Source organism: Lampetra planeri, chromosome 31 (assembly GCF_965212315.1).
Source record: "Lampetra planeri chromosome 31, kcLamPlan1.2.h2, whole genome shotgun sequence".
NCBI lineage: Eukaryota > Metazoa > Chordata > Hyperoartia > Petromyzontiformes > Petromyzontidae > Lampetra > Lampetra planeri.
In genome coordinates, this window is record NC_136137.1 from 1,235,327 (window position 1) to 1,260,224 (window position 24,898).

The 24,898-nt window shown below is 45.9% G+C and overlaps 1 protein-coding gene across 2 annotated transcripts in view; it reads right to left on the reverse strand.

The window, feature by feature from the left end:
* Window positions 1-5,061: 5,061 nt before the first annotated feature.
* The window catches only part of LOC144729058 (fidgetin-like), a 59,057-nt gene continuing 39,220 nt past the window's right edge, over window positions 5,062-24,898 (reverse strand). The window contains exons 2-4 of one of the 2 annotated variants that reach the window (XM_078608918.1): window positions 9,488-10,600; window positions 7,287-7,375; window positions 6,521-6,643 (exon numbers count right to left, since the gene is read on the reverse strand). In XM_078608918.1, the coding sequence (XP_078465044.1) occupies window positions 7,316-7,375; window positions 9,488-10,588 (1,161 nt within the window). In that variant the 5' untranslated portion in view covers window positions 10,589-10,600 and the 3' untranslated portion in view covers window positions 6,521-6,643; window positions 7,287-7,315. Of the gene's footprint in view, window positions 6,644-7,286; window positions 7,376-9,487; window positions 10,601-24,898 lie in introns of both variants that reach the window. The other variant, XM_078608916.1, reaches the window with a different exon arrangement.

Sequence of the window (24,898 nt, forward strand, 5' to 3'; positions counted from 1 at the left end):
GGGAGAGTGAACGAGACGGAGCTTGTGGAGCAAGGCGAGAAAGCGCGGGCAATGGGAGGGAGCCGTGCGGCACAGAGGGCCTTGGCTGCGGGTTACTGCACCAGCTGCACCAGCTGCACAAGCTGCACAAGCTGCACAAGCTGCACAAGCTGCAGCTGCTGCACAAGCTGCTGCTGGCGATCTCATCTCGAGCTGCGTGCGGGTGCTCGGGGCCAGATGAATGTGGGCAACACTTAACTGCGGAGGCGCCGCAGTTTTTCTACTTCATAATTAATGTGCGCGTCGCTACTATTGTTGCCTTATTCGTCTTTTATTCCCCTCTAGGTTTGAAGACAAAACAAAGGATGCATGTGGGAATTCAAATTATGCTAACAAAACACAAGACGATGTTTCAGCAGTTAACTATTTCACAGAGCCGCTATTTTAATTTCCACATGTAGAACTCTGTGCAATGCATATGGGGGCACACTCAGGGAGTACGTACGATGCCCACGTACAATTTGACGGAATCCGCTTGTAAAGCGTTTTGGGAGTTGTGAAGTCGAGCTATGGTTACAAAGTTTTGCAAGCCGAGTGTTGGTGGTCAGCTGCACAAAGGTCACATCCTCAGACAGCCAACACGTCTCCACAATTTCCCAGCTTTCTGTTACGCCAAATTCGCTACGTTGCGAGGTACGGCTGAGCTCAACCCCTTGCGAGCGTCCCCGCTAACGCCGCCAGCCCCGGCCCGCCATCCCCGCAAACCTGGAATCGGATTCCCGTGGAGGCAGCGCCGCCGAGATTCTCGCGTTAGAAGCGTCACCTCTGCGGAGTGAGCTCGGGTGAAGGCCGACGGGGCGGTCACGCGCACCGCGGATCAGCGGCGCACCGCGCACCACGCATCAGCGGCGCACCGCGCACCACGCGAATGGGGGGGGGCCTCGGTGAAGGGTCTGGTTTGGTCGGAGTGGTCGTCCAACTCCTGCGAGGGAAAGGCACGCCGAAGCCAAGCGACTACGCGTGTTTCACGTAAGCCTGCCAAGGGCTACGTTTGGTCAGTTTCGATTCACGCAAGTGCTATAAACTGTATCCAATTTGTTCTGACTGCAGCAGGCGAAACCCAGGACGGCCTCTCTGCAGAGACATATGCAAAACAAAGTAACACAAACAAGAAAGGGAAAATGTTTCGTAAGAATATCATGAAAGTAACGTTGTGGAGCATTGACATTATTGTGAGTGAATTAAAACGTGATCTAATTGGATTTAAACGTGTGTCAGTATTTTTAAGTTGAAAGATGAACATGTATAGCTCGTGGATGTCAAAATTCCTCCCAGAATGAGTTGAGTTTACCAATCAAAGAGCGAGGAAAGAAACCCCTCCCCCTTCCCAAAAAAAACAAACTGGACTTCATTTTTTGGAATCTAGACGTCTACTTAAGTGTTCCATATTCTCAACTTGCCCGCAAGCCAGCTCGGTGAAGGATGGAAAGGGTAAAATGGGGGAAGAGGGGGCAGGGTCAGAGGTCTAAAGCCAAAGGTGAAGACCGTTCTGTGGGCCAAAAAAAAAGCTTCAATTCGATTTTCCTAAAACACAAACAATTATCGTAATGTGGGCATCATGGCGGTGTGACCCTGTGCTTGCCTGGTCTGCTGACCATACTGCTGCCTTGTTGTTCAGAAGAGCCCAAGAATGAATGTTCAGCGTAAACAGCTCGCAATCCGCGGGATATGCATTTGTACCTTGCATTGAGCGACGCTTAAAAGGTTGGCATTAGATAGTATTCACGTGCATGAACTCAAGTTTGACAGCGATATTGTATGTTTTCCCTAAAAAATGCTGGTAGGTAATGGGAAAGCACTGCTTATTATTTATTGAGAATGCATTGGTGGGAAGTTTTTTTTTGTTCGTTGCCTTTGTTCTGCGGCCAAACAAGAGAGAGAGAAAAAAAAAACCTTAAAAAAATAATAAATTAGTTAAAAGACAAAAACCTCAACGGTCGTGAAAATTTGTGATGCGGAAGGTCCGTTGTTGTGGGCGCGCAACTTTCTGCTTGAGCTGGCGTGCTGCAGACGGATTAGCGCAATGGAATGTGACCGCACCACCACTGCACCAGCACCACTACCTCGCCGTGCACGCAGCACTGCGCACTCACGGAGCCCCGTCCACGCCGCACGGTCGCTTCCTCCACCAGCAAACACAATCAGTGTCCCTCTGCGCCCGTTCTCAGTTTTTGCAATTTTTGTTCGTCGTTTTTCTCTCTCTGACATTTAACACCGTTTCATTTTTGTCTTCTTTTCCGTCCGTGGTCGAAAGCGACGAGTGGGCGCTGGATGTGCAGAGCAGACCCACGAGGGAGAAACACAGAACCGCGAAACACCTACAGGACTACTACACAGTGCCCGGAGCAATGATGAGAGAAAAACAAATAACGAAATTAAACATTCGACTTGAGGTATATTAAGTGTTTAAAAATTGCTTTCCTGAGTGATATTTGAGAACAATTTGTCGTTTGTTGTTGATTTCTTTTTTTCGTGACCGGCGCATGAGCAATAGTTTTAACACTTAATATCGTTAATATCTCACACGGTTGTACTCTCAAGATGCGGCAAAAGACCAAATGACCAATGACCGCTAACCCCCTCCCAGCGCAAATAAAAAAGCAGTTTGTTGCTAACCAGCAACGGGTGGATGGATGGTAAAAGCAGCAACGGTATACCATCTGCAGCAAGGGCATGCGCCAAATTCGGCAGACACACACAAGGCGTAGTAGTCGACCCAAACCAAGTGGACTCCACGTTTAAGGAAATTAACCATATTTGCAGAGGCAAAATGACGATCATGCAAATGTGTAGAGAGACCGAAATGTCCAACACGTTCAACGGTGGCAGTTGTCTGTGAGGCGTCGCTCTTGCAAGCTGTGTGGGATGCGGGATGCCAAGGGATGGACCCCCAGAGTTTGCTGGGGCATGTTGTGGACACTATATTATTTTAAATGGCTTGAAAAATGTAAAAATAATATCAGCGAGTACCATTCGTCTACAAAGTGGAAGCAATTTAATTAGAGATGGATTATCTTTGCAAAAAAATTTTTGTTGGGAATTGCCAACGAGACGCGAACATTCGGGTGCACGCCTCCACTGCCTAAACCAGTGCTAATTGAGAAGCAAATACATTATGCATTCCTGCTGTTCATAGTCAATAAATTGTTAATAAAACCGCCATGGGGACAACATATTTAGAGCTGAGCATTATTAAATATTCACGACTAAATATCCATACTGCATTTGCAAGAATGAAAAAATAATAATTCCAGCAGACACAATGCTGAGAATCATTTTGATACTGCACATTTTATGCTCGAACGTTATTCATAAATTCAGCCTTGGCTTGCAAATATTAAAAAAATGAGTGAATTCAGGCTAGGTTTATGGGATGACCAATGAATACATAAAGCTATTTTTTTCTGTTTAATATGTTAACTTTATGCAAACACTATCGCTCGGCCATGCATAAAGGATTAATGAAAACTTATAACTAAATGAAAAAAGCCAAAGGTGGAATTTAAAGGAAATGAATGCTGGAATATATCAAAACGTATGTGTAGCATAAAAACAAATGTTGGCATTCCGAGCACCCCAACACAAGCCATCGCAAGCCAAGACACCATACTTTTCTTTGTTCGTGAGAAAAAGCCAAATAAGTATATTAAGTGGGTTCAAGTGCGTTTCAGAAATATGTTGGTCCATTACAAAAGAGCTGAGCTCCCTGCCTGGTGTCTGTGTAATTGCCAGTGCACAGAAATATGTCCAGGTGGAATTCTTTTGTGGTGGCGGCGGCGGCGGAGGCCGCAGTTTGAGTGGCGGCAGGCCCGATGCATTCATTCACAGCCGCTCTATGAGAAATGCCTCCCGCGGACTCCCGCGGTCCAGTTGTTGGTGTGTGTGCTCCTCTCATCAGCATAGGCTACACCTCTCTCGGCCGAGCATCGCGCCCCATTGCCTTTCGTCGCCGACACCGCAGCCCGATGGACAAATGTAAAATTCATCATGGTTTTAGGGAATGGTTCTTGGGAATGATTTCCCAGAAGCACAATTTTAGCACAGATAAATATGCATGCATCCTGCATACCACTTCGCTCTGCTAATTTTCATACAGTTGCCCACGTTATTTTTGTTCGGTCGTATTTTGATCCGATTCTGTTATTTCCTTTTTTGTGGGGTCCACAATTATATGCCCAAAAGGAACAAGGTTCGTACTAAAATGTACAATTAAGTACCCGATTTAAAAAAAGGTATTTTTAAATACTGTTAGGTCATACCAAAGACAGAAAGCACAGCTTACAGATGGTACAACATTGCTGCAATCGTGTTTCAAACACAATAAAAAAAACTTTTGCATGCTTCCCATTCACTTCATGCCGAAATGTGCAGTGTTGTGCAATTAAACATTTAAACCCGAATCCTGGTCTTGCCTTTGAAATTCAATCCCCACTGGTGTTAATCTTCACTGTAAATTTGTGTATAGGTCACACGATATTTTTGGCATGTGGTATACGGATAGGTCAGTCTGAGCTCGCAACTTGCCACTTTGAGCCAAAAAATAACACAGCAAAACCAAAACACTACAACACTGAACACCACCGCACGCAAAGTGGCATGTAGCGCACGCACATTGCCTCTACGGCCAAGAAAGCTATATTCGCAAAATTTTTTTGGTTCAATTTCAAAGTGTTTTTTTTCTCCAAAATTTTTAGCTTCGCCAAAACACTTTTTTTGTCTTGTAATATTTTAAAAGTTGCAACCTCTTTCGTTTTGCTATTCCCCCCCCCCCCCCCCCCCCATTTTCTTCTCGTTTTATCGCCTTTTATCTGCCACACTTTGCCGAGGCAACCCCATTCCGCCCCCACGACCCCAGCCAACCACACTCGTGCCCAAGCCTCTGCGATCGACCACCCACCCACCCCTCCCCCGCAGAACAGGGACACACCTCACATACACAAGCAAATGGCTGCTGCTCTCAGTCCCGGTTTGCACGCAGCAGTCGGCCTCACGTCGCCACAAAAAACGAACCACATTCAAGGGCACGGGCAGCAACGGCAGTGCTTCATTTGGGCACGTCCCAAGTTACAGTAAAATGGTGCACAATTTCCATTATTTTTACATTTTTCTAAAATTGATTTTTGTCTTTTTCCTTTCGCTTTTGCTGCTGTTGAGACTTCAGGTTCTTGGTTTCAGTCCGACGAGCATTTAGGTAGACACAGTTGTTGCTTTTATTTCATCGTGGGGTATGTTTCTTATTGTTTATTATCGTAATAGGGGGTGCAGCATTTGTAAATTTCTGCACGACTGAAAAATAAAATTATAAAAAATGACCAAGATCCTTCAAAAGATATGAGAGTCATCAGCACTCGATGCAAAACATAGCACGCAAAACACACAAAGCAGCTTCTTAACGGTAAGACAATGTGCATTATTCTTCTAAGGCTGTACTTCAGAATTAAACGTAGCGACGTTTTTTTGCTCGACAGTAATAAATCTGGCAGGTAACGAGAGGAGGTAAGTGGTAAAACATAAAGTGTTTTCCCGTTAAACCCTGCATCGGGCAGAGCGGAGCTTCCATGGGCTACATTTGCTGGGCCCATCACTGGAGAAATATCGCAATTCGTTCCTTGTTAAGACTTTGGCAAAGTATATTTAACATTTGCTCTCTTTTGGGTGAACACTTTTTCTATCGAAAAGAATGACCACAATGTATTCCATCTGCTGCCAATAAATATAGCATAACGATCTTTCGTGACAATGCACGAAAGGATGCATCTAATGTACAGCAATCATTGTGAGGTAGTCACAAGCTCAAGCTTTGACGGGAATTGGCTGCAGTAGAGACCACAAAGAGAATCGCTCGTATTTCTTGGAGTCTTTTCATCTTGCGTGGGGGCAGAGTCACTTGCAAACTTACCGCCACTGTGCGAATGATAAATTGGCAGTGTGCGAGACATCCACAGATGAATGGTGTAAATGCAAAATCCTGCTTCATACACTCGCCAAGCCGCATGAATGTCACACGCCTTGCGTCAAAGAATGTGAGACAATTTACGGGTAAACTCTGATAATGAAACAAAAATGCCCGTGATGTAGCATTTCAATCGAGCGCCTGGTTGCACGCTCAGAAGAACTTTTCGCAGGAACTGGAAATGCGATTGCGATGCATCCTTTTCTAAACTCTCAGATGAAACATGCACCCAGCGCTAGTCGATCCAATTCTTCCCACGTCCACGTTGTTCTCTTTAAAATCTTTTTTTAGACGGACGGTCATTCGAGCAACAGCACAACAATAACTTCCCACACCCACCCGGGACAAATTTTTCTTTAAATTCCTGTTGCCACCGCACTGGGCGAGATCGCACCGGGGATGAAATATTTTTCTTCAAGACTGTCAATTTTCCAAGGAGATGCCAGGCCCCACCACCCCGACAGTCTGCTCTGCGGAACGATACGTCGGCGTGGGCGCGGTGGGGCCACGCCCGCCGTTGGTGCCGCCACCTCCGGTGACAGAGCTGCCGCCGTACTTGTGGTGCTGCTCTAAGCTGTCGTGCGGCTTCACCGGCTGGAAGCCCAGGCTCGGCACTCCTGATGCAGCCTCACCGTAGTCCGTGCCACGCATCTGAATGAATGCCCACAAACACGCCAGGCGGGGAAAAAACTTGTGTTTCATGTCACTGCGCAAACAATGAAACCGATCCAACGCCCTGGTTTTGCTGCAAGCAATGCGTGGCTGGGCTGGGACACCAAGGTGTTCATCAAGCAGGTGAGCCTGCACCAAGCCAGCTGGTACACACATTAGGCAGTTTTACTACTGTCATAGCTGCCACCGTGATAGTGCCACCACATATTACGATGGGAAAAATGTCGGCGTGGTTTTGTAAAGTGGAACTTGACTAGAAAACTACGAGTTAATTCCCGCAGGCATGGAAGGATTTATTACCGTCGTAGTCGCTGCACAAGAAATGCTGCCACGTATTACTGTGGCAAAATGCAGCGTGTTTTTTTGTTAAGTGGAGCTTAACGAAGAAGCCGATTCACAAGCTGAAGTCATACGGTGCCTAATGTCATGACCCAATTTGTAAAATTACTTTCAACTAAACTACGGACAATAAATATTAACTCTTATTTATTTTGTACGAGCTGCCAAGGCCACCATACACATATATAAAAGGTTTGTATAATAATGAATGCTAACCTGTGATTAAATAGAGGAAATTATTTGATTGACATATGAGCAATTCAAACTCTGATGGGGGTCTTACCAAGCGGTCCGGACTGCCCATGTGAGGGATCACCAGAATGAACGTGCTGACTGGGCAGCAGGACAATTCCTTTGATGTCGTCTGCTGTGCTACAATTGGGCAAGAGTCAGGAACAAACGCTGGGATTGGCAGCTTTCAAGAATGCTTTCCACTGTCAAGGCATCACTCACTGAGTGGCATCAATTAGCCGGATTGGGGGAAGGGGCGAGGTAGGGTTAAACAAGAAACACAAGAGAAACTTTACATCAAAAGCCATCTCGGTGACACACACTCCCCCCCCCCGTGTAACATTGGGTGGCAATAATCCCACAACTTAATCTCATTTAGTTTAATATAGCAAAACAAGGTGTCACTAATTTACTGAATGTACTTTCTAGTCAAGGCTCGGCGCACTGGGTGGGTTTGGGCAGTCGTGAGTTTTAGGTTTCAACGCAGAACAAAGTGGGCAACTCTTAGCCAGGCTGAACCTGCCATGAGCTCTTTACACTTGGCAATTATTCAATCACCTATTTAAGTATCATCATGCCTTTTTAATTAGTGAAAGATACGTATACTATACATATATACACACAAACACATATGTGCAGCTGCTAGAGTAAAGAGTGTTCATTTTGAATAGAATATGTATTGTATTTCAAGGAATATAAAACAATACATTTTCAGCCCTTGGCCAATTCAATCATGCTGTGTAAAAGTTATAGGAGCTGTTTAACGATACTTCACCATGCTGGTCAGATCGGGATAGTACAATGAGCGGTCAGAAAAAGTTCAGATAACACTCACTACTGATCTTAGCCATGGCTGGGATTCAAAGTGAGAATGCCAAACTCATAGCACTGTAATAAAAAAATATATGTAAATTTTCAGGAGTAGATTCAAACACATAAGCGTGTTTTGGTTGTTTGGGTTCCCTACGGGACATCCCTTGATCTACGAGACATCTTTGAACCGACTGTACATCTGTGAAGAAGAGCTTCATAGCTCATCAGATTCCTCCAATCTAAACAAAGATTCTGATATTATAAACAGGATGTCTGTCACGTTTTAGGGGTGAAGATTTTAGTCACTACAAGTGTCCAAAACCCCACACATTTTGTGGTGATCAACATCCACACCACAGACATGCTCCGGAAAGGACAAATGTAAATCTCCCATTACACTGCTTAATGTCATCTCGGAGAGCGACAGGTGAATGGGTTAAGTACCATTCCCTGTTCAAAAATCATGGGCCTCCACAATGCAATATGGCCCTCTCGTTATATTTAGCGCAAAGTCAAAGACGCACACCCCCCAAACAATACGACGTCAAATTTCAATGAAATAGAATTTTTATTTAAATACACAAACAGAAATGGGGCGGAATTACGGAGAGAAAAACACACATGGGGTATTAATGCACAGGGCTTGGGGCAACCAATGGTTACGTCATCATCCATATCAGAGCCACCACCAATGTCACCAATGACGATGACGCAATGGTAAAGATCATCTCATTTCAATGACGAAAGTTTAACTCCCAACTGTGACGGGTGGCAAAGATGTCCTTGTTGGATCTGAACAAATTAAAATTATCATTAAAATCAGATTGTGACATGAGGCTCATGTTTAAACAAACATTTGTGAACATACACATTTGCCAGAGGTCACAATAAGCTGCCAAGAATCGTTGTGGGACACGAGAATGTTGATTCTGAATCATAAATTCTCAGGTCATACTCTTCCTAAAAAGAGATCCTTCATCTCAATGGGCCCTTCATAATTAATGATCGAATTATAATGCTCAGCCCGAAGGAAATCCACTGCTAGATAAAGGCCTCCCCATGTGAAGTTGATCATGGGGGTTGTTTCACGATACTTCACCATACTGGTCAGTGGGGTTTCATGAATGAGGATGGGGCCCTGGACCGCTTCATATATCTCTCGCCACTCGTGTTAGCCATAGCAGGGAATCAAACCCAGGTCACCGAGATCCTTGTGTAATGTGCTGACCACTTCATCCCTGTTCCACCCCAAAAGTCTTATCTGGTTATAAGTCGAGTATTACAGAAATACATTGCCTTGATTACATTGTAAATAACAATTGTGAATACTCTCTTGTGAATAACGCGCCTTTAAATCGCATGCACGGAACAGCCCAAGACGCTGTTGCATTCAGACCAGCGGCAGAGAAGGCGCTCCGTGCGCCGGCACCGCGTACACACCTGCATGGACGTGGGGCCGTCGGACGAGTGGTACAGCGGGCTGGGCGTGTCCCTCTGCTGTTGCTGCGGCTGCTGAGACCGGTAGCCTCCGTAATCCAGGTCCCCGTCGCGGCCCGGGTAGAAGGCTTTCCTCGTGCCGGGCTCCGACGCGAAGCTAGCCGTGTGGCCAGGGTACCCCGCGTAGCCGGGCCCGGCCGCGTGCGAAAAAATCCCAGGAGGCGGCGGCGGCGGTGGCGGCGGCGGGACGAAGGCCCCCGAGCCGGACTGGTGGTGGTGGTGATGGTGGTGGTGGTGCGGGTGCGGGTAGGCGACCCCCGCCGCCGCCTGCTGCGCCAGGTACGGCGACGGCGAGTAGCCGTACACGGGGCTGGGCATCGCGGCGTACGCCGGCACGGGCCCGCACTGCGGGTAGCCTGCCGGCGCGGAGAGGTAGCCGCCGTTGCTGCTGCCGCCACCACCGTTCGAGCCGTAGGCCGGCGCGTAGTCGCGCGCCGCCGCCGCCGCCGCAGCCGCCACGGCGGCGCTGCTCACCGGCACGGCGCTGCCGGCGGAGGGCGGAGGCGCCGGGCTCAGCCGCGACACGCCGCCCGACTGCGAGGCGTAGCCCGGCTGCTCCGCCAGCGAGCCCGGCGGAGCGTCCCCGCCGGAGGGCAGCGGCGTGCTGGACGTGCTCCGGATGAGGTCCGGCACGGCCGGGTTGATGGCGTAGATGCCCGACCAGGGCTGCTCGCCGGGCTCGGGCTTCTGCCCGTTGTTGGCGGCGCCGTCCGGGTAGCCGTCCATGCCGCCCACGGAGTACTTCTCGGCATAGCGCTTCAGCAGGTTGGAGGCGGTGAGTTCCGAGATGTCGTCGTTGGCCCACGAGTACGTCGAGTGACCGCGCTGCAGGTGCACCTGGTACGCTTCGGCCGCCGCGGCCGCAGCGGCCGCCGCGGCCGCCGCGGCGCTCTTGTGGCCAGGGAGCGGCACGCCCGACAGGTCCAACCGCTGTATGGGCGGCGGGTGCGGCGGCACCGCCACGGGCATCTGCACCGGAGGGGGCACGGCCGCCGCCTGCCAGGGGCTCAGGTGCTGGTGCGGATGCTCGGGTGTCCACTGCATCTTCTAAGGAACCTGGCGCGCACAGCAACACACGGCTCTTGAGGTTGTATTCATTAATGGTCGTCACCCTTATTCACGTAAACATTAACAAGGATGCCTTGGGTTGTGTGGCCATACTTTACCGCACTAGTCAGCGTAGAATGGTGAAGGGGATGGACCAGGACCGGTTTGGATAGCACTCACTGCTGACGTTAGCCGTGGCTGGGAATCTAATTCTGATCACCGCGTTCATAGCGCAGTACGCTAACCATTGCACCACCACTCCACCGTTTTCTGACCATTGCTGTCGACGATTAGTACGATATTGATTATATTGATAACGAGTCGATTCCACAATGGTAAAATATTGCTGTAATGAGAACCAAGTTGTTTATGAAGATGTGTTGTTTTAATACAAGAAGTTTAACAACCCTATGCATTTCTCATACAAACATTTTTACTCATTGAAGTCATAAAAGGTCAACCAACAAATCTAATTGTCCTATGACCTTCGGACTGTCATTCCAGCTCCAACGAGAGCACATTTGTCAATATTCTGTCACCTCTGTAGGAGTTTCACAGCCAGAAGCTTGCAACACAGATGTATATTTTGTGAACTTATATGCAGAGCTAACTCACGTTGTTTAGTGAAGAGCCCCGAAGCAATGCAATGCTGCACACGTAAGTGCACGTGTATATTTAGACACGAAGCAACAAAGACCAACAACGGAAGAAAATACAAACGTGAACCACTGCAAACAATTCATACGAACCAAAAACATGTACCAGTTAAAAGGGTAAAAACCTACTATCAAGGGAATTAAAATGACAGAGGAAGGATTTACAGTTGAGTGAACGAACTGGCTTAAAAGGTCCTCACGAAACCTATCGGGTGGATTTCTCTCTCCTTGTCGTCTTGCAGCCACGGCGGGCGTGCGTTTGTGCGCTTCGCCTGATATTGCTATCAACGCGGCAGGCTCGATACGAAACAGACGCCGGCATGCCAAATTATACATTACGCGGGTCTCCGGTGTATTTGACACAATTTGAACACAATGACGAGCCCTGCGGCCAGGCTTTGCATTTAAATCACGCTCCCGTTTTTTTTACTTGGCACACACGCACGCGCGCCGACACAATGCCTTCCTTCGGCGGGGAAAATACCAAAAAAGCCTTAATGCTAGGAACATTTACATCTTCTTCATTCGCCAATGTCCTGGCGTCGCCAACGCTCAGCGTGCACTCTTCGCCGCATGTTTACGAGAGACCCTCGGGAATAGTTAATATGGTATTTAATGTCACGCGTAAACATGCAAGCTGTGTGCGCTGGAAACTTTGCATGCTCTGATCAGACAAGCATCTCATTAGGATGTGACCGAAGTGTCCATCCAACTCAGCCACCGAGAGGCTGGCATCTCTCGGAGACACTTACATATGTCACAGCATCTGGCGGCACAGAGCATGCGTGCTTCACCGTTTTCCAGCAATGTGCTAATGATGACAAGGGCTTTTTAATCAATGCAGCAGAAATAGTCCACGATGATTTGGCGTTACATTTTAAGGTACAATAAATAATAATTTACGGCCCTTTGTCCATCCGCTGCTGGATGAAGCCCCCCCCCCCCAAGCCATGTCGGTCATGGGGGTTGTTTGACCATACTTTGCCACGCTGGTCACTGTGGGTTGAAGGTGCGAGGTAAGAATCAGTTCAGATATCGCTCATTAATGAAGCAGCTTCCACAAAAATACCGCGCTGATTGCCGACTTTATCAAAAGCGCAATCAACGCCGGCGATGATTATTGAGCTTCATGGGTAAGGACAACGCATTGTCCAAGTGATAACTATGTATATATAAGCCGTTGTCAAAACATTCTGAGAATATGGCTATAAAAGTAAAAACAATTAATCTTGTAATTTCAAGTCTTCAATATGTAGCTTTAATCAACATAAGCATAACATTTTGTTGGTGCAATATTTTCATCGAAACCTGAATCTCAAATATTTTCACTGCCCCGAATAAATGTAAATATTTAACATGTACATGTGGTCCTTGTAGACACTGTATTTCACATATGTATGTGAATACGTAAGAAAAACTAAAATCAAAGCCGTACGTTATGCATTCACGCATCAGTGCGCTGGCGCTGTACTCTACGTTTGGTTCTTAAACACAGCAGCTCTATGAAAAGCTGAAAAGCTCACCCGAAACACGCTCGTGTAGCGGGAATCCACACTCTTTCGTTAAGCCATTCGTTTCCAAGTCGTCGGACAGCAGCGGGAAACAGTGGGACACACGCGTGCGTCTTTTGATCAGCTCCATCAATTCCGCCACTTTGCATAAGGCATGCGTAAATAATGCCCACTTATGCCCCCCCCCCCCAGTTACACAATCGATTCCGTTTCATTCTCAAAGCCGGCGACGTACGTCAGCGTAACGGAACCCGCTCGTGCTACAAATTGCCTTGAATGCGCGAGGCACGGCCGCTGAAAGTGAACGCCTCCCCCCTTTGTAGATCAAACGGGCCACTCGCGGGAAAGGGTAGCCACGCGTGGACATCCGAGGGCCGCAACCGGAAGAGCAGGTTGAACTCTCCATTCACACCGACGGCCCCTTTTGATTCGTAATGAGCCGCTGTCACGTACTGCGAGTGTTAGCATTTTATATTGGATATACACGAGAGCTCTGGGAAATAGGTGCGGGGGGGGGGGGAAACAAAGGCATGCGATTTCAAAGATGACACCTGGCACGGTAAATATAAAAGGTCCGTTGGCCGAAATGTCAGCTTTTTCAAACTTCAGCGTTTCACGAAACTCGATGTAACCTTTTAATAAGTCAGTGCGTCTTAAGAGTCCTGACAGCAGATATTGTCTTCAAATATCCACAGCCACGAGCCGGTGGACGTATCCAACGCTGCCAACGTTCAGGACTGGCGAACATTTCAATCACCCATTTACCCATCGCGTTACATTGTCAGGAAAACGCGAAGGAAAAAAAAGTCGCTTCTGTTATTTACTTAAAAGCCTTTTTTATGGGAATGTAAATATATTCACTTTACTGCGAGGGAACGAGACGAGTGATTATATTCTGTTGAAACCAACAGTTGTTCATAGTACGTGTGTGCAGATTACCACAGCAATCTAGGTCAGTTCAAGGACAATTGAGGTAGGCCATATACCTAAAAATAGATACGTGCTAATTGTTAAAAACGTAATTTAAATTAACAAGGACACATGCGTTATCCTATTAACGTATCAATATCCAGTAAAACTAACTGGCGGCAAACTTAAATGGTTATCTTTGCAATGTCTATGGATGGGGGGGAAAAATCCACAGCAATTAAACATTCTAATGACGATTCTATATAAGATGTATACAATAAAAAAAAACTGCAGAATTATCTCAACGGCTTTAATTATTCTCGACAGAATAAACCAGGCCCTCCAATTAATGCGATTTGAATACTGTCTCACAAACAATGGGCCGAGCGCTTTGACATGCAAATGACGGTCGCACTAGCAGCGGTGCCGGGTCGCCTGATTGAGGCCTCCCGCAGCAGGAGCCGAGAAATAAATTAACGCGCTCGCCTCTTTAAAATTCTGTCCCGGTTTTTTGGTTTTGTTTTACACGCGCAACTTGGCCGCTGGCTTTTGTTTCGCCGAAAGTGTATATTGTTCTTGCGGTTAACAATAACGTTTGGCGGTCTCTTTTGTTTCAGCGGAATTTTAATTTGCGCGAAGGCAAAGCGGTCGCGAGTACTGCAATGTAAAAGTTTGTAGAGTTGGCCCAGCTGATAGAGCTAAATCAGCCTAGCAGTGGTATGAAGGGACGCTAATCAGTGCCGGGCAAACGTGTGTTGTTGTTACACATTTACGTCTCAAATGAAATACTGGATAACAGCGGTAGAACTACAGGACAATTCATTCACTAATTGGGACGAAGTGCTTTAGAATCCTCATTTAAGACAATGAAAACCGGTTCTATTTGAATGTTTACATGATTACGTTTAAAAATTAAACAAAATTACTTTGGGCTTACAGCGGTTAAGATAGATACATTGCAAATACCCCTCGCCGCGAAGAACTTGCAATGGCAAGAACACTGCCGTTTATATGCTGGATGACCGCAGGGGAGTGTAGATTGTTGTTGTAAAGCAAGCATTAATACGGTCTATTATTAAATTATGCAATATTTTAGTAACACACTATCAATGTTTTTTTTCAGGATTAATAAAATGTGTCACATTTCAAAACATATTGTTCACACTTTGCACACGATAAAAATAAAAATTAGCTTTTTAAGCTATTTACATTAAATATATTTTTACACTCAAGTATGTTCAACCTAAAAATCGCGTAAATACGCAAACATTAGTACAAGTGCATTATGTAGGGTAAGACCCAGTTGACACACCAGACATGTGGTATATAAGAGACGGTGACAGGGCGCACACACACGCTCTAATATGTACGGAATATCAAGCAACACAGTACTCATTATAGACATGTACACATTAAAGCACTTGCCATACTGGGAAAGTGTGCAAAAGTGAAACAATCAAAAATGTAAAAAACCCATTTGTTTTAAGAAAGGTTGTCATGTGGCACGTTAATGCACTTGGGTTACGCATTTAAAAGCCTGTTGGGTCGGCAATCCAGCAAATTGGACGGATGCCGGATGGAGATTTCACAATTAATAAAGCCTTCCCCCCCCCCTTTGTTGGTCTCGCCTCTCTGTTGGGCTCCTTTCAGCCCTTTCCAGCGCAGGGCCGCTCCTCCACAACGCGCAGCAGCAGCCTTTAGAGCGGCAGAGCACATCAAACACAAGTCGGAACTTCACTGCCTAAACTCTAAAGAATACAAACACGGCTCCGGCATTGAGACACTATTTGAGGAGGTCTCTTTATATGACCTATTTCAAAAGCGGCAGATCCCACAGGGCCACGCATAATACGCTCCGTACATCATACCGCCGCTTTTGGCCTCTTACGGACTATTAAGCACAGGGATGGCTTCCGCTATAACGTGTCGGCAAGAGTGACGGACCCCCCATTAGCTTCAAATGTCACTTTAACATTTATCGGCTGGATCTGATCAGACCAGCCCATAACAACTGTACAGGCAGCTTAACAGGCAATAACACGGGTCAAGACTGGCAGGAACTCGTGGCCAGCTAACATTCATTTGTTTAAAGCGCTCCAACTTCAAACAACGCAAACGCACGACAAGGGAAGAAAGCCTCACGGGCCTCTCTGCCAGACACGATGAGTTTGTTTGAGCAGTTACGTTGGGTAAACACGAGCCCTCCTGCATCACTTTCAAACGGTACAACCCTCACCTGCAAAGCAACACAACTGCCTTAACATATCCGAGACTGATCCACTGAGACGGGAGTTGGTTTTTCATGACACACCGCTCGCACACACATACAGGGCAACACATTAATAGAAATTCGCGTGGCTAATATGTTGTAGGGTAGATACAAGTACAGTAATTCTACTCAAAGGGGCCACAGGCAAGATTATATTTCGTAGCTGCTAAAAATGAACTGCAAACACACGTAATACAGGTTTTTGGGTTAGGTCGTGTAAGTATAAATGTGTCGTGACCCTCCACCACCCGACACAGCCAATTAGTAAGAGGGATTGTCGCGTAAACAAAACGCCATATAGTTACCACTTCAGCCCACCGGTGTGTTGGAGAATAAACCCACAACATTTACAATTTGAGTAGTGCCGTGACGTTTCGCTGGTAATTACATCATCGAGAATCATCGGGCGATTTGCCAGAATAGTGAAGCAATCCACCTGCATCCCCCGTCTTAAATAGAGCAGCAGCAGGACGACGTCATCACCAAAAAACCTTCATTACGAATAATATTGGTCGGCGAAAGCCTACGTGTTCAACTGAGCATGCACACACACATTAGGAGCGCATGCCCGCGAGTGTGTGTGTGTATATGTGCAGCATAAACGTCTTAAAGCGTTGACTTTACCATACACCTCGGGGTGACACTTTACAAATGTGATGGACACTGGACATTTTGTTTTGACGCCATCATTAAGGGCTGACCTCTCAATGTCACAGTGCTGCGATGTAATGTACTAATGGCAGTGGCTTCTGCTGCTGCTGCTGGCTGCTTGCAAAACCACCTGCTTATTTTCAGAAACCGCGCAGACTTTGCTCCCCCCCGCCCTGCGCCAAGCACCATTCCAGCAACCACTTAACAGCAATAAATTAAAAATGCCAATCTACACTTTGTAATTAAGGTATTTCATCAAGCACAATGGCTTTTATTGCCAGCAAGTAACCGTAACGATGCATTTAATTAATTTATCACGACAAAAATCAATTTTTACAGTCTCGGAATTAAATACACGGTGGGCGATGATGGGGGGGAGGAAGGGAGGGGGGGGCAGTAGAAATTCGCACCGGCTGGTTGACGCGCAAGCCAAGCCTCTTCAGGAGGCGCGCACCTCAAGGTAAACTGTTTTTCTTGGGCTAAACGCAGAACAAAAGATCTGTGTCGCTGCATTATCTGTCAATGCGGTAATTACAGTTTGAACCAGCCGTCTTCGTGGGGTGCAGTCATTTATTACGCGCGTGCGTGTGTCGCGCCGCGGCCGTGGGTAGCAATCTTTGGGCTTGGCGGCGGCGGCCCGAGCTGGCAATTAGGGCCTGGGAGGACGCGCACAGCTAATTGGCGCGCCATTAGCGCGCCGCGGGCGAGCTCGTATCAATGGGCAAACACGGACGTCGACGTGGACCTGGGGAGCCGCGGGGGAGGGGTAGAGGAGGAGGAGTGGGGGGGGACAAGACCGAGGGAGGAGGGGAAAAAAAACCCAAAGCTCCCCCCCAACAGCATTCCCGCACCCCCAGTATCGCTCGTCGCACAAAACGCAATGAAGCCACCAAGGCCCTCCTCAATGTCACCAATTGCAGTCATTAGCGACAGGAATTGTTTTCAGATCTATATGTTCCACGGCGAGGCTGTGGGCTAAAATTATTCCGTGGCGTTTATTTGCTCCTCCACGGAGCTCAACGTCGAGGTGAAATAATGATAATGATGCGACAAATGCTGGTGATTTATGATTTTAAAAACCGCTATTAGGATTGCAATTGTGAGAAATGGGACACTTTCTCAAATCACTTTGCACATTTACCAAAATAGTTTTAAATTTACTTGCTTTATGAATCACGCATATGACTTTATTGAATAAATTTTACATATAAAAAAACGCCAAATGCATTTGCTATAAAACTAAGTTATTTACCACATTTGTATTTGTCTACTTAAACTCAACCTACACGTAAAAAGGTCTCCATGTTAAGCTAAAAGTGCATGCAATTAAGTAGCTGTGCACGATATTAAAACTCATTCGAATTTACATTAACTTAAAGGTTATCAATGTGCACGGAGCGAACGGTTGATAATATTCACGACTACATTTAAAATTACGCCTTATTCCTAACAAGTCTTGAATGACCTAAGATGCCGCGGCGTGGAGATAGTTTCATTTTACATGATCCCATGATCCATAGTCACACGCGAACAAGTATTAATGTTTAACGTGATCAATGGAACGTTTCCTCCTTTCGCACAAAAAGCAAGGGCCAAACCTGCGCCTTGGCGCAACAATAGCCCGGGCACGGCACACGCGAGGGGGCGGGCACAATGGGGGAAAAGTCATTAACGACTGCCGTAATGGATCTCGGGCAGGGAAACAAGCCATTAGTACAAAGTCAGCTAAACCTGAGGCCTGTTAAAATCAATAGTACGGCGTGAAGGGCTGAACCGAGAAAGTGCACATGGGGATGCATGACGGTGCACAGACAGCACCTGAATGTCAACACTGAGAGATAATAATTTTTTTTGGACTGCGTGGGATGCCGAAGGGTGATTAAGGCTACTCAAATTGCTCGACGCATGATGAAAAAAAAACACGCTTTGAGGATCTGCGAAAGGGACTTAGCTGACCTTCAAATCAGCGCATCGGGATTTGCTTCAGCGCGCGAGCTGGGTAACGCAGAAAGTTCGCGTAGAAGATGGAGCGCGCCGCAGATGGCCGCACATTCCGAGCCGTGCTTCTTTTGGGAGCGGTGATGGCCGACACTCGTTGATGTTGTCCTGCAGATCAATTAATTACAGGTACAAGATGTGGTGGTAGTCAATCCGTTGAAAATTAAATTGGTGAAAATTTCAACTCAATCAGCCTTGAACCAGACAAAAACACTCCAGCACATAAACATTCCTCAGCACTCTGAGATTGGCATGGACAACGATAATAATCGACTGACGTAAAATAGACAAATATGATGAGCGGCAAATGTGTGGCCATAATTAAAACGCGCACACAGAAAACGCTACAATGAACTGCTACAAAGTATCACGAGAAGGTTACAAAGCAATCAGGTGGCTAATGTAAATACAATAACGGCAATACATCCATTTGGGGCTCATCAGCGTCAGCGGCAAAGCACAGAAATTCACAAATGCCAAATTACAGTAAATTAAAGTGCTATAATGTACTCACAAATATTCTGTAAATACAGCACAAGAGTCCAATCGCTCGAACCGCAATGGTCCGTGAAGCACTCATCCTGCTGTAGAAATAACAAACGCAGGTTTGCAAGCTCTATGCCGCAATAAATCGACACGTTTTTCAAATATCGAAAAACGGATACAGTTATGAGTGCGCAAGCCATCAGAGCGTTGGCACTGTTTTGCAGTTGGCCAGACAGTTTCGTATATGTGTGTGTCTTCAAGGACGCGTCTTTAAACCTTGAACAGGTTTAATATTGCAGTAAGTGGAAAACATATACCACATAAGCCAAGCAAATCATGAATACCGTCCCCTTTCATAGCCCGTCATTCCTGTTTTGAGGGCTAGATTTCCAAATACATTGTCACAGCCTTGGGTTTGAATACTTGCTAAAAACCCACAATGCTCCCTGCAGACATACAGCATGCATTGATTACAACACATTGCTTTGAATACGATGACAAATGCAATTCCAATGGATTCCATATTCCACTAAGCTGTGGCCCTCAAAAGTATACATCCAAGGTCTGAGAAAAATGTTTACAATAATGGCTTTATTTATTTATCTACTAAATAAAACCGCACAACATACATTGCCGTACAATTTGTGCTTAGTTTGCCACGAAGATATTTGTCACCAATAGTCACATTGTTGCCATTTGTGCATTCATGTTGCTCCTTCAATGAGCCACAACACCATTCGTTATTGCACGAATAGCCTTCAGCACCTTTCATCCATTTCAATCTTGGTTACACATTTAACTGTTGTCAAGAAGGAAAGTGTGTCATCAAATGTAAGGCAATTAGAAACAATCATCCAATAAGATATTGGTCTTGCGTAAAGATTTTTTAACAAAAATAAAATGTCTGCATTCACATCCACAGTAATGACAGCTCTCTTCCTTGGCACGGACTGCTGATTTGTAAAGAATCTTGAACTATTGAAAGAGGCCTCTCCATAGGTGCAGACCCCGTCAGAAGATGGTCCACTGAGGGAGGCTCAGAAAGTGTCGGAGCAGTCACCACCCCCTTGTAGTCGTTGGCTAAGCACAGGCCTAAAGCATCAGTGGCCAGCAACAATCAGCGCTGTTCAAGCTGTAATAGATCAGAGCTCACACGTTTCTTGAATTGATCAACGTTATACGAGTTTGGGAACGAATTTCAAAACGGAACGGTGCGAGGGATGAAGCGGAAGAAGTGGTGTGACCTGCAGTGTGGTGGGCTGTGGTTGAACACAGTCCATCTGCTAGACAGAGTCCTCAATACGGGTCAAGAAATCAACGAGTCAAGTTCTCGAAGACACTAGCCATGGTAATTGCGATAAAAGCGTGATATAGTGAGGCGACTGATCGCTGGTGAGCGAGTGACGGGAGGAGCACTGTCTCTCTTTGCAGGAGCTGGCACTGCAGGAGGAAGTCACTGGAACACAATACACGTCCCAACAACACTCCATTACTCCTTGCAGAGTGTGCACTAGCCCCTTGAATCTGTGAATTTATTTTAAAAAGACTTGGACCTCCAAGAACAAATTCGTAGGCGTTTATGATAACTCAACAAATGTGGCTCACATTGTAACAATAACACACTGAACAATTGAAAGATGACATGAAACCGAATGGAAATTTCCTTCAATAGTGTAAAGCCACTTCTTAATGAGAAATTGTCTGGAACCTCAGTAAACAATTTGAAAGACCTTACGTACTAGCTTGATTGATCGTGTCAAACCTATGAGTGGGCCAATGCACGATAAGCGGTCAGGGTTCAACGTGGCAGCAGAGACAATAATTTTTCACGCTTTAGCTGTTGACACCCACGACATCTGTAAGCACTCCATGCCATGTGCCAGTGGCATAGACTCAAGACAGGGATGACTCAATTGAAATATTGGATAATTACAGCTGGACTATCCAATGATTTAAGTAAAAAAAAACTCGTATTCATTGAAAGGAAAAGCATATGATCTACGATATTTCAAGCAACTCCCTTTCTTCATAGCATACAAATAGAGAGAAGAGCGACATGGAGTGGATTAGAGTTGGAGACTGCACTTTAGACCATGCGAGCCCTGATATAAATTAAAGAAATAAAAAGTTTCCTCATGAACATTTTTGTTATTGGCACATACATAGTTACCTATTGGCATATAAGCACTTGAGTTGGGCACCACTGCCACCAAACAATATGTTCGAGGATTTATGGAATCGATTAACGGTTTCTCACTCGACTAAATTGGATAACAACACGAAATTGTGAAACAAGTCGTCACCTCTGTTCCCACATGTGCCACTGGACGGGAGGCTATGGGCAGGCCTAGATAGCGTCATCGGCGTCATCAGCGGCGCTGCACTGCCTGCTGGGTAGGGGGTTACCCGCAGGATGTGGGCGCGGATGCCATTTTTAAAGGGGCCCCGAGTAATCGACCACAAAAAAGCAGTCCCATTTACAATTCTTAATTAATTGACTTAATCGACTATAATTGTCCCAGCCCTACTTACAATATAGCCAACGGCACCACTATTCTTGCAAACGCCGCTTGGGCCGAAGCCAGAGGGGGTCTAGGCGGTAATGCCTGATGAATGTGTTTGCAGGCGTCGATGCGGCTGCTTTACAAATGTCCGTTATTGGCACTTTACACACATTAGCGCACGACGCTCCCAACGCCTTTGTCGAATGAGTCTTTATTGGTCCCGGCAGGGTTTTTGCTGCAAGGGTGTAAGAGTGATCGAGAGAGTCTTTTATCCAGCTCCCTAACTGGATCGTGAAGGCCAGTCTTCCCTTGTATTGCTCTCCCCATAGGATGAAAAATGTGTTTCCGAAGCCCTCCAAAGAAGCTGTCTCTTGAAGGTATAACAGGATAGTCCTTGCTACACGGAGCGCAAGCAGTTGATTTTATTTGTCATTTGCAAAAGGTGGGTGGCACAAGCCTGGTAGATGGAAATCCTGTTGTTAGTTCTCATCGTAGGTGCACGAGGGATGTGTGGCTTATTGTATTTTATTTATCATTCTGAAAACTGCCCACTTATGACAGCCTACCTCCTCAGATTACGGTGTTAAAACATACATTTAAAGTACCATAAGAAAAACTCCCTACATGGACAAACCAAAACAGATTTCATATAATGAACCCAATTGACAGTGCCATGACCTCTTGGAGGCCACAAGGAACATCTGGTTTGCATATATAAACACCGAGCAAAACAACGCTTAACTATTTACATCACGATGGTACCCAGGTCTCTCGTTTAAAAAGAAAAAACATCGCAGCGAGATTGCACAAGCATAGATCGAGGGAAAATATTCATTGCGACAGACATTTGTACAGAAATTGCCAGTCTTGCAAGGGCACATACTTAACATATTCATTTAACGTAACCCAACATATATACATGGCAGGATGGCTAAAATGACAACACATGTGCCTCTCAGCAAACAGTACCAGTTTGATTCCAAACTCGGGCACCTTTCTGTTTGGGGTTTGCATGTTGTCCCTCTGTTCGGCGTCGAATTCTTCTCAGTTCTCAGGTTTCCTTTCATAGCTAAAAGAACCGTACAATGTAGCTGGTATTGGCCAAACACCCCAATGCTGAAAACGTACCTGCAAATGACCGAAGTGGGATTGACACGTAGCAACATCGCCCCATTCTGCGATGGACCCTCCTGAAAAAAAGCCTTGAGACTCGGTGAGGCTTCCCAGGGTAAACGAGTGTAAATAAAATAAAGTAACAGCTGCGGCTCAACCAGCTCTGCTCCTCTTCCTCATGCAAACGCTCGGACGGAACTTTTCCCGCGGCCGTGCACTCACCACTGGCGCGGTTAGCGCTTACTGCTGCAAATCCCAATTGGCATCCCAGGCTTCTCGACAGATCAATACAAGCCTAAACTATAATCCCTATTTGTGTTACACGAGGACGGCAGCCACATCTGTCTGTTGAAGATGTCCTTGTGTACTGTTTTGTGCGTATAGCCGCAACAACTTCTACTAAATACTGGAAGCACTATTTGACATCGCAGCGGGAAATTAATTGCTTACGTGCCGTTTTTGTTCATATATAGTCAGAAAAAAAAGTGTATTTATTCACCGTGAGCCGCTTCAGCAAAGTTAATTTGGGTACATTTAATTTCCATAGTATATTAAACCTTGTTCCCAATTAAATACAAAAAAACCTCCATTAGCAACGATCGCATGGTCTTGTATGGAAGCTATTAACATTTGATGAACACGCTCATAGGACGTTACAACATGATTGGTTCACAGGTCCGAGAACGAGACCACTAACACCGCCGTAACAAACCGTGCAAATTAATATACGCGGTGAAGTCACATTATTAGCAGTGGCTTCTCTAATTATACGGCTTCGTCTTGCCACCGAGTCCCGAGGAGAAGTAGAATTTTACGAGAGCCAAAATGACGGTGCAGCATCAATAATTCACTGTAAGTATATCCATCTGTGAACACCGTTCAATCTATCCCCTACGATTAAAAATATATTGCTGCCGAAATGTTCCATCTATGTTAGTCCTGAAAATACATATTTAAGCAGCGACATTTTCTCGTTGGGAAGAAAACACCGCCGTACGTTTAAAGGCAACAAATGTACACCAGCAGGAATGATGTACCCATAAAGAGACCAAGTTAAGACATCACAAAAAATACAAGAGCAGACACATGACATCCACAGGCTTACACTTCCGCACAGGTTAAACTGGCAGTAAGAAGTCTGCTTTACAGAGGGTAAAACAACGCTCGTAAACGAGGCAGAGGGGAAATGTTTTCTGAAATATGCAACACTGTAACATTACACGCAACTATATTGAGGACACGTTAACCTTGCAGTGGAAGCCCTGCTCCGTAAATTCAATCACCTGTCCATGACGTCGCTCATGAGAACAATGGTGACTGGGTTTCTGGTTAAGGCCAGGCAGCGTAGTGGGTTGCCTTCTTGGCTAAAGGCAGCCACGCCGCCATCTACTTAGACGCAGGTAAGATCCGCACAAGACAAATGTCTGCTGCTTATTTTTTTTGGTGCAAGACGGACATTTATTGGGAAAACTAAAAACTCCTTTCGTTGCGATTCACGACCTACAAAAATTTAACGTGGATACAGCAACATCTCGTTCGAATGAAGAACGCCGTTAACGACGGTGCCTCCTCTTTACCAAGAACGCACCTGCACGAAAGCACCCTCCTGTGTTGATGTCGACCTATGCACATCGATTGCGTTGTTAGCAACCCCGCGTAAAACATTCGCACTCGCTGGTAAAAAAAAAATCTTCCTTTGCTTTTGCCAATATACTATACAGTACACTGTGTAATATACAGGACACTCAACAATGTATTATACATTACTGTGCTCTACAATGAACTGTAGTGTGCACATGTACTTGGGTGTGTGTAATGTTTTAATTTCGCATTTGTCGAGGAGACCTGTACAACTGCAAATGTACACGTCCGCAGTGATGCGTTAGTGCTCTTGTGCATATCTTCGAAGGTGCAGTTCAAATTGCCATTCAACCTGTTCGAGTGAACACCCCTGATAAGAGTGGTGAACTTTCTTCCAGGTCCACGAGTGGTTGGTTATATAACGAGGTAGTATTTACTAAGCTCGGTCACGACAACATTCGAACTCGAGTAGATCACTGGTCGATCAGCAACGACAAGTAAACACTTACAAGGAGCCAATATTCACAGAATAATAATTTAGGGCATGAAAGAAAAACACACAATTAACATGCAAAAAATGGGGAGAGAAAAGTAGATTTATAAACACTCTTTGGGTCTTTCGGTAAAGT